This window comes from Myzus persicae, unplaced genomic scaffold (genome assembly GCF_001856785.1).
Source record: "Myzus persicae strain clone G006 unplaced genomic scaffold, MPER_G0061.0, whole genome shotgun sequence".
In the NCBI taxonomy this organism is placed as follows: Eukaryota; Metazoa; Arthropoda; class Insecta; order Hemiptera; family Aphididae; genus Myzus; species Myzus persicae.
Genome location: NW_019104126.1, coordinates 133,477 through 144,485, shown reverse-complemented (window position 1 = coordinate 144,485; position 11,009 = coordinate 133,477). Strand labels below are relative to the sequence as shown.

Below are 11,009 nucleotides of genomic sequence, written 5' to 3'. Positions count from 1 at the left end.
GCCAAGCTGATTGCGGACTGATAGATTTCGTCACAAATGTTGCACTTGTGCTTTCCGACATTAGAACCGTGTTGAGAATGCGTCTTCATGTGGTTCTCCAGCTCTGTTCTCGATTTGCAGTTTTCGTTGCAATAAGCGCAATGCAAGCTCACCTGTTACGGGCGATTGAAAACGGACGTTTAAAATCGATGTTTTTTTTCTTTTTTTTTAAACTTTAAGCGCTCTGGATGATTGTTATCTCACTTTTGTCGAAAGGTTTGTTGGCTTCACCTGGTGCATCGTCCTCTTGTGAGCCATCAGGTCCAGTTCGTTTCGAAAATCGGTTTTCTCGCATATATCTCAAGCGTTCGTCCCGTTTTCGGTCGAATGCTTACTGCCGTCCGCCACCCTGGAAATGTACGTGGGCGACGTGCACATGGAACTCGGCGATTCCCTGTGGTTCCGGTTGAGGTGACTCAGGATCTGTAATCATTGAAAATATTATAATATTATCATAGTGAGCAATTAATGGTGATGGTCATCAATTGCGGGCCACTGCGCAGTGACTTACGCTCGAACTGTGATGGGTTTGTATATGCCTGTCCAACAAGAACTCGATGTGGAACGCTTCCGAACAGAATTGGCATTGGAACTGTTTGGAGTGACTAGCTAAATGTTGTTCCATGTCGGACTGCGTGTTGAACGTGGCGTGGCAAACTAAGCACCTCAACATCTGTAGAGCGCACAAATGGATGGTTAACGTCGTATTAATAAAATCAACACACAGACTAATAGACGAGGAAATACCGGGTGATCCATTCCGGGTTATTCAATAACATAATGATACTCATAATAAAAATGTTTTCTCACATAATTTTTAAATATTAAAAAACCACTTTTTTATGAAAAAAAATATTTTTATTGTTTTGATTTGGTATCATTTTTTAATGAAAACATGCATTTTTAATACCTCATTTCAAAACAGAATATAATTTGGATTACTTCGATGCATAAAAATCGAATTTTAAACTAATAGTCTATGAATGTTTTAAGTGTTTACCTATTTAATGTTTTGATGAATGATGAGTATATGATGGAAAAGAATAGGGGCGCCCCCCCACAATTTTGGTCCATTCATAAGTGCAGTTTTGGGGAGGACATTAAAATTATCTTTTTCAAACAATTTATATGGATCACCTCGTTTACCGTAAAATGTACACTTCATCTCATAACTCACCAGGTTCGCTTGGACCGGCGGTGGCGACCTCGCGGAGTAATGGGTGTTGCGCAGATGATCGATGAACTCGATTTCCGTCTGGAACAGCGGTCGAGACAGGCCCGTGCAGTTGTTGCAGCGGAACATGCGGTGTTCGCTGCCGTGATTCATGCTAAAGTGAACTTTGAGCGCTGACTTGGTCGGAAACACTTCTTTGCACAGCATACACCGGTAAAAGTTCTGAGCGTGCGTTTCCATAAGGTGTTTCTGGACGTGTTCGGACGTGGCGAATGAAGTGGAACACTCCTGGCACGAGTACTCGGCTGCGGCCATCAAGAAGTGGCCGATGACGTGCTGCTGGTAGTCTTCGAAGAGCGAAAACGTCAGATGACAATGCGGACACGGCAATTGGATCTTGTTGTTGTCGACGTGAATGCTGTTGTTGTTATTATTGTTGTTGATATTGTTGTTGTTGTGGTTGGAGATGCCTAACTGGGAAGACGGACGAGCCGCGGTTGGCCGAGGTTGCTGCAAGTGTTTGCTGTCGTACGTGTTGTGGCCGCCGATGCGTTCCTGTTTTATGTGACGTTGCTGATCGGCCGCAGAAGGGTCGTGGCCGGGCGACGAACGGGACTTTTTGCTGGTCGCATGGTTCCGCTGGTCGTCCGCCGACTTGTGCTTGCCCGACGACGTGTGATGGTGCTTGCCCCCACCGTGCTTGGATGACGACAGTGACAAGTCTGTGGGACCCGTCTGAACGGTTTCCTCGAGCAAGAAACCACTGCCACCGCCACCCGACGTCGAGTGTCGGAGTTGCGGTTGATGGTATCCGTTCGCGCCAACCATTGCCGGCCAGTTGAACATTGGCACCACGCCGCCGCCGCCACCACTTTTGCAGCCGTTGGTGTTGTTGTTGTTGCTGTTGCTGTTGTTGTTATTGTTGTTCTGTATGTTGTTGTTGAGGACGGAATTCAGATAGTGGGCGGTCGTAAAGTGTTTTTGTAACGAAGTGACGGACGGGAATTGGCTCATGCACAACCGGCACGAGTACGGAGGCAGTGCTAGGGCCGGCGAGTCAGCAAAGTTGAGCCACGGGAACGCGGCCGCCGGTGGTACGGCCGAGAAGATGTCCTCTTGCGGCTTGCCGTTGACGATCGCAGCTGTAAACGAGCAAAATTCTACGATTAGATCAAACTATATTATATAATCATGTCAAATAAAAGTGATTGACTTTGAAAATAAATGAGATGACTACTCGTATGAAAAGTTCAAAATGTACGTCCCTACCTTAACAAAATACCGAAAATAACAGTGGAAAGTTCCTCTTCACACACTCCAATCATTAAACCCTCTACATTTTACCTCAAACCCACAAACATTTCATAATTTATTATACCTATTTTTAGGTTTTGACCATAACCTCAATACACAATATGTATAGTAATATTTTTTGTCTAAATAACTAAATGATGCGAGTTACCCATTGCCACCAAAAGTTTTTCTTTTCCAGCTCACATCATCACATAATTATCACCATAGATATAATATTAACGTCTATCACTATCTCGTATCACTACATCACGAGTATCAACAATATTTACACACATTTTGTTAACATTTTTTTTTTAAACTTATTATTAACTTTGTAATTTTTTAATTTTGTAAAAACAAACTCAACAAAGTACCATCCCTTGTGTTCTAAATTGAATGAAAAAGTAGGAATTCGCTAGAACATCCCAAAATAAATTTAGTTGAGGTCATATGGATACCAGTGTCCTCCCCCTCCAAAAAAAAAAAATATTCAAGCACTTGGTTGGTGTTTGAGTGGTCGCAGAGTGTTTAGACACAAATAGGCAATATGCTTACAATGCTTGGTCTGGAAGTGTTGTTGTAGGGCGTCCATACTAGACACTTCTTTGGTGCAGTACATGCAAATGTATTGGTTCGGCGTTTTCGGTGGTGTCGAACGTTTCGAGCTCCGGGAGTTGGACGAAAGTTGCTCCCCGAGATGATGCGTCGCAGTGTGATTCTGTGTATAGAATAATAATTATTATTACATTGGTTGTTAGAAAATAACAATGTCATTACGCAATAGGTATTTCAAGTATAATGACGGAACACCGGTAGGAATTGTGTTGACTGAACGTCGGCTAAAACGTTATTGTTCGTTGCTGCAATTGAACATACCTACTTTCATAGTTTCAACTTTCAACACATAATTTTTTTTTATTGAGTTTTAAGACTCCAATGTCAGAGGTCACTAGGCTGAAGGTTATTAGTCAGATTTACTGTGGGGGAGGGTACGGGTAGTTTGAAAAACTTGTTTATAGGGTGAAAATTCGTCATTAAAAATCCGAGTGGTCAACCGGGAGTTGGAGATGCCGGCCAATGTTTCACTTTATAACACATTATAGTCACTACGGCCAACTATAGTTCCATACCAGGTCCGCCTCAAACAAATTATTTTTTATGGAAGAATAAGTATAGAATTCGTCGATATGGTACCATTTTATTATGTATGTAATGTCATTAAAATGTTTTGTACATAGATAATACTTATTATTATTATATTGATATTCTACATAATATTTTGAACGGTGTGAAAATATATTTTATATTTATACAGTACCATCTAGCGGTGATCACATCAAACAAATAAAATACTCAGAAACACTAAATGCAACTTTCTAGTATTGACAACTTTCATTCAAGGTGACAATGTTTTGTTTTTTAATTTTTTTATTACAAAATACTATAGTTAGTAATTAGTTGTAATATAACAACCTAAATATAAGGTGTGATAGTGTAATTTGTAATTTATTATAAGGTACTTGAATTTATTACCTCCCATATTTTTAAAACAGTTACAGTTACTTGAATTGCCTTCCGATTTGAAAAAAATATAATTTGCTCGAATTGTCTCATACTTTAGGTAGTGACCCTCTTGTACTCGATTCTAGAATAATCGTCTTCGATGCATATAATTAATCAAATTCTAGTTGGAATTCTAAACATTAATTTTTTATTATATTAAATATAGTGTATTAGTTAGTGCAAAGCTGCAGGGTTATCAAGGTCAGATAACCGTGTAGTATATACTATATAGTTGTCCTCGCTCATCGATAACACTTACGCATCAGTTATGTATTTTTTTTTTCTATTTAAGACTTACACATTATAGATTTCATTATCAGTAATTTCACAATAATTGTATTAGTTATTCAATTACATAGGTACCACTAGGGTATAAGGCACAATGTCATGTGTCCATCGTTTTAATTGCGTAATTATTGCAGTTATAATAATAATTATTAGATATAAGTAAGCCGTCGAAACAATCAGAAATAATTGTGGTCCACTATGTAATATATTTATTTTATTCGTATAACTAAATTTTATACGGTCCGAAAGTAGTCGAAATGAAAAGTTCAATAAACTGGAAAACCTTCAGGCTGACGGGTACCTACCCAACTATAATATGGTTTACGGTGAGACTATTACATAAAGAGGGTATATGGGTAATGGAAAACCTATTTCGGAAATCACGTACGGGTATAAACGCGTTTACCGACGTCGTGTGTGAATTTCGAGGTTTATCTGCAGTCGCGAAGAGGGACGTTAGGCGTCGGGGTGGATGTGGGGGGGGGAGTGGGGACACGTCTGATATCGTTGGGGGGGGGGGAGCGGGAAGTGGTCGGAAAGGGTAAGTACATTTCACGGGTTTATAGTGACTGCAGCGGACAATCCCATACACACACTATATTTATACGAATAAAGGCAATTATTTTTTTTTTTTATTTGAAACTTTGTAAATGTATTAGTTACTTTGGTTTTACATAACTGTTTGAATTGTTCAGTATGTTTAAACATATCTATCAGCAAGTTGTGAGGAAAAAGGTAATAATTATTTTATTTTATGCTCTCAACCAGCAGACTAGGGTGGTTGTACAAGTTGTAGAAATGTACTANGGGGGAGTGGGAAGTGGTCGGAAAGGGTAAGTACATTTCACGGGTACCGACCTGAAGCTCGTCGGGTTTGCGGAATATCTGGGTGCACTGGAGGCATTTGTACGAGGGACCGGATATCTGTGGTGAATTGGCCCGTTCCGCAGCCCGTTTGTGATGGTTCTGCATGTGCGACGTGAGCGCGGCCGCCGTGCTGTAACCTCTGTTGCAAACCGTACACTGGAACGGTTTTTGATTGTCGTGCGTTTTCATGTGGATCTTCAAGTGATCGCTACGGATTTGCATAAATAAATGCGGTAAAAAAAAAAATAATAATTAATAAAATGCGTACAAATCGTACCTATAACCGATATTAAGTTGCAAAGCAATGCGATAATATAGTTGTATTTTGATCGAGCCTACACAGTGACTATTATTTTCTAGATATTTCACAAATTATTATTTATAAAATTAGTGTTGGTTCCATAACTTTATATAGGTAGGTACTATAAAAATAGTTTGCTAAGATTTGAAAAAAAATTGTTATTTCTAGTGTTTGTGAGTGCGCCCGTGTGAGGACACACGTCTGCTTATTCTTCTTCTTCTTCTCTTCTTAGTTCAATGTACTTGCGGCCACACGTCCACTCGGCGGTGGCTGCACACAATAGTTTGTTAGCACATACATACCTATATACACTATATATACGCGAACGCGGAGACGCGCGAGCGCCGACGATAATATTCTTTAGCATTGTATTCGGGAGCACGTCTGCATGACATTTTTTGGGTGGGCGTGCTTATATATATACTTATAATATATATATATATGACAGGTATACGTGTGTACCTATATATACGCGTGTGCATTTTGTCCGTCTATTTGACAAGTTCACGACCGTATACACATGTACTTATACCATTGATTGTGTGTGTGTGTATGCATTATACGTGTGTCTCTCCCCGTGGATAATTGTCGGACGCGTGGCCATCGGTAATTACGTGAAAAAAAAAATAAAAATAAAGAAAATAACCTATTGAATTCGGCGAGTATATTATAAGTCAACTAGGTACCAAATATCTTTATACGACGTACGTGACTATGAATTCACAATGGAAAACCGTGCGTCGTAGTCGCCGCGTGTACATATAGAATTGTGTGTGTTATATAATATATAGGTGTACCTGTATATATAAGTGTGTGTGTTTGTGTGTGTTATTATGTGGTCGCCGGCCGATACGAACAAGTCTCCGATAAATATAATAATATGATATATGATATAGTCATTACGTTCGGAACACATATAATATAATATTATACACCTACAATACGCACTCGCACGTCTCACTGGTAGGTATATAGGTACAACTCACCTCCTTGAAAAAGCATGGTCACATTGAGTACACTTGTACTTCTTGTCCCCCGTGTGTAATTTCACGTGCCGGTCTCGGCTGCGCTTGTGTTTGAACAGCCTCCGGCAGAATTGACACTTGAACGGCATTGATTCTCCATGAGTCTGAAATCAAACAACGAAAAATAAAACAGTCACTAAACAACTATAGTATATAATATTATTATTATTGGTATCATCATCGTCGTCTTCGTCATAACCATCATCGTTACGATATAATATTATGTTATACACACAGCGAATGTGCGACCGTTGCACTAGACTGGACTCTCATAACCCGACAACAACCAGCTTGGATAAGCGACTAATTTATGTTTGTTTTTTAATTTTTGTTTTAATTTAATTTTAATTAATATTTGGGGATTTATTGTCGATTGTTTATTATTATTCGAACGGACATTGAAAGTATTGACTGAAGCTGATAACAAGTATGATAGTGAAATAGGTGATAGGTGCAATTAAATTCTCATGCCATTAGCCGAAATTCATTTTGATTTACAACATTTAACAAAATATTAGTGGAGGTCATCATAATAGATATTATAATATTCCCAAGGCACCGAACTAAGTTATCGGAACGTTTTACAAGCTATTATAGGATTATATAGTCAATGAATGAACAAACTTTGTGATTAACTAATTTTGATATAAATTAAAAAATTTACATAATGTTTTACGTATAATGTTTTCTTCATACCTTATAAATACACTGTATTATAACACATTAATATATATTGAATTAGAAACTGTCTACATTCAGCTTGCCAATAGAAGACCAGACCTTAGATCATATACAAAGTATAACCTATAACTCTCCGACAGCGGAAAATTTAATATTTTCCGATTTTTTTCAGTGTTACACCGAAAACTTCCTGAACGTTGTAGCCCGTAGCAGTGGCACAAAGTGACCCCCCCCCTACCCTCCTCCCCAATCAGCCATACTTATGAATGTATATTACCCCGATAATTACTATAATTATTTAGTCCATATGCTGCTCATAAACATAGGTAGGTGCCTATAAAACTATGTTACTAACAAGACATGTATACTGTTAAACAAATTATGTGTACATTTTTAAACGGTGATTATGACTATATCTATTATCTAAAATATAGATTCTATATATTTGGTTTGTTGTGTGCCCCCTTCCCATCGTTTGTTTCAAAATACGTCCCTCGTCTGTCGGTATATAATATCTAATCGTCTGGACGTCTTGTTATTGTAAACAAGTGAGAACATTACAACGACGGCGCACGTACCATCTCCATACAATATACGATACATCGTAATAATAATATATACATAGCGCGCATAGTAATTGGCGAGTATATTATCGTAGGTATCTAGTTTATAGCGACATTGTCATGTGGTTTACGGAGAAGTTTTTAAAATTCATACTGCGATTTCGTAACGAAGTTTAAGCGCAAAAGTTTTTCATTCTTCGTCTACGTCCCGCACCGGTGACCTCACAACGTCCACGCCGCCGTGTGCGAATTTTGCTGACATTATACGGATATGCAGGTTTGAGATTTGGATCGCTGGACGCCGCGATGCCAGTGATGATACAACTGTTTCAATATTATTATGCGCGCACTGTATACACCCGACGAATTTAACGGGTTGGGTACAAAAATGATCGGTCCCGACAAAAAGGTTTTTTTTACAATTTTTTTTATTACATGTGTACTGGACATTGTACGCAATACGTTTGGGTGAGATTTTATAATGCGATTGGACGAATATTATTATCGACATGCCTTTACTTGAAAAACCGTGATACACATATTTTGCAGCACGCGGGGTTTATAAAATGTATTGTTCTTATGATGTGCTCTTATTTTAATGTCTAGTGTACCCAAAACATACTATTATGAAATAAAAATAAAAAACCATTACATCATATTAAATCGTTGGAGATTTTAAAAGAAATTTAAGAAAATCTCATTTTTATCGAATTCTACATGAAATTCTTTATTCTCGTTTTTCTCAATATTTTAAAGCCACTGTGGAGTATTTAGTTTTAAAAATTAAGGTAAATTATTTTAATATTTTGATTTTTAATTAACTTAGGAATATAGCTTATTTTATTTGTTCTCTGAAAATCCTAAAAATGATAACTTCAAAATATCATTGGTAATAACTAATAACCCATATATGTATATGGTACCACATAATACTTGAACACTCTTCCCACCAATTATGGAAAAATTAAAGTATATTGTCATGAAAAGCAAAACACATCTCACTTAGCAGAGGATCCAAAGAAGAACAAAACAGGTGTAACAGTGAAGACTGATGACGACGTGACGATTGGGTTTTTATTTTACGATTAATCGATAATATTATTGTTATTCTACGCGCGCGCCGGATTTGGGTCGCCGCGGTGAAAAGCGCGACGACGAGAGCACCTGTTGTCGACTCCGCAGCTGCAGGTGTGACGCGGTCCACGACGTCGCACGTCGGCAGCTAGCGTATAGTCGGTATACCTAAACATAAATAATAATATAATATATACTTAACTATTATTATTATTATTTCGTTGGACTACGGCGCAGCGATGGTGACCGCCTGCACCGCCGCGGATTCTGGGCACGCGCCCATCCGGTGAACCACGTCCGCCGAAGGGGGAAAACGACTTTAAACTCGATTGCACACACACACACACACACACACACACACACACACACACACACACACACGCAAGCAAGCACACTTTATACAAGACATCGCAACCGCGTTCGAGGTCCACCACCACCACCTGTCGGCAGATGGATATCTACAGTTGTTATTAGTGGAGCCGAAGGTGTCTTTGACGGTGTCGGCGTCGTGTTTTATTTCGGTTCCGTATCTGCTGCTATATGGCTCTTGTATACGTTTTATACGATTATGTTGTTATAATATAACGCGTCTTAGATGACGGCTGTAATATATAATATCGTCTACATTATTATGTATCTAATATCAAATATGTCGTCGTGGCTGTAATAAATGTATACATACGTATATACGGTATACGTATACGTGCGTAGGCGCTTTTTTTCCCGACCGTGTGACCCAAACGGTTTTTACGAGTCTTGCACCGTACACGTAGATATATAGTGTTATTATTTATTACTAATTTTATTATTTTATGTCTTCATCTCTAGTCGGCTTGTGATCACACCGTGAATTTAGTCCGCGCGCGCGAGTGATGTAAGAAAAACGTGACGGCTTTCGGGAACCGACGACGGCAATCCGCGGTCTACACCAGACGGGGAGGATGGACCTTAAGACTTCGCACGTCCGCGATAAAAAAAAAAACCATCTCTCGCCGATCGAGTTTACAGGCCCGTTTCATTAAGTATCCTACTCGACCCCCGCCCTCTGAGAGGAGGTTTGTTGGGAAAAAACGAGTGACGAAGACGTCTTACACTTATAGTCTAAGTCATAGTTAAAGTCGTTCGTCTATGTTATCACCGACCACAGAGTCCACACCGCTCTCTGCACGTGCAACAGCAGTGCCATGTGTATACCTATGTATGAATAATACGTTGTATATGATAAGTCCGCGATTAAAAAGCTAAAAATATTGTCTAGATTTTAAATTTATTATTTTTACGGAATATTATTATTATATTATATTTACTATAACATACTACTATTCAGATAAAAGTAGATACCTATAATATAGATATTCGTCATTCGGTCAATCACCACCCGGTCGTAGGACATATTATTTTGAAAGCTGGTTGAAGAACATCTTAAATAACACTTAAAGGGATTCGAATCGGACTGTTTTTCATACTATTAGACTTCTATATTTTCATTCCAACGTACTGAACACTGATCCATCTAATTACGCAGTATGAGTTTTGATTCCTTACGATCTTGTCTTATTTAGATTAAAATAAAAAATTTTAAATAAAATATGTGGACATTCACTTATACAAATTTGACTTAAAAAGAGATAAATAGTAAATGGAAAAGTTATTCGTAAGATCTAAAGTAAACTTATTAAGACGTTCAAATCCGTTTCAATAACAAAATTCATAAATATTTTATTTTTGTAGGTACCTGGAGCTTAGAAATGTAATAAATGATTCCTTATAAGTTGATTTTCTAGAATTAAAAAAAAGTTTGCCACATTTTCATCATAATAAATAAATGGTATAGGAATTGTCCGAATATAACACCTATTGTTAAAAACCTATAGATGCTAAATAGTCAACTGACCTATTTTCGTGTGTATCAGAGTGTTAGGTATATTATATTTTGTAGTATTGGTTTTATATTTTGTCACCTTTATTGGCACGATGCCACGATTACTAATGTCTAACTAAATAAACAAGTTAGGATCCTTCCATCCAAAATATTTTTTTTATTATGGCTCTTATAATTCTATATATTATAACAGTTTTTTCAATTTTATTTTTCCCGAAATCGTTCCTTTGCAAAGTATATACAACATTATGCGCCGTAT

The 11,009-nt window shown here is 38.0% G+C and overlaps 1 protein-coding gene across 1 annotated transcript in view; it reads right to left on the bottom strand.

Annotated features, from left to right (window-relative positions):
• Window positions 1-6: 6 nt before the first annotated feature.
• The window catches only part of LOC111039014 (zinc finger protein 521-like), a 125,795-nt gene continuing 114,792 nt past the window's right edge, over window positions 7-11,009 (bottom strand). The window contains exons 5-11 of the mRNA XM_022322289.1: window positions 6,512-6,654; window positions 5,216-5,432; window positions 3,062-3,224; window positions 1,217-2,355; window positions 551-712; window positions 244-462; window positions 7-152 (exon numbers count right to left, since the gene is read on the bottom strand). Coding sequence (XP_022177981.1) covers window positions 340-462; window positions 551-712; window positions 1,217-2,355; window positions 3,062-3,224; window positions 5,216-5,432; window positions 6,512-6,654 — 1,947 coding nt within the window. The 3' untranslated portion in view covers window positions 7-152; window positions 244-339. The remainder of the gene's footprint in view (window positions 153-243; window positions 463-550; window positions 713-1,216; window positions 2,356-3,061; window positions 3,225-5,215; window positions 5,433-6,511; window positions 6,655-11,009) is intronic.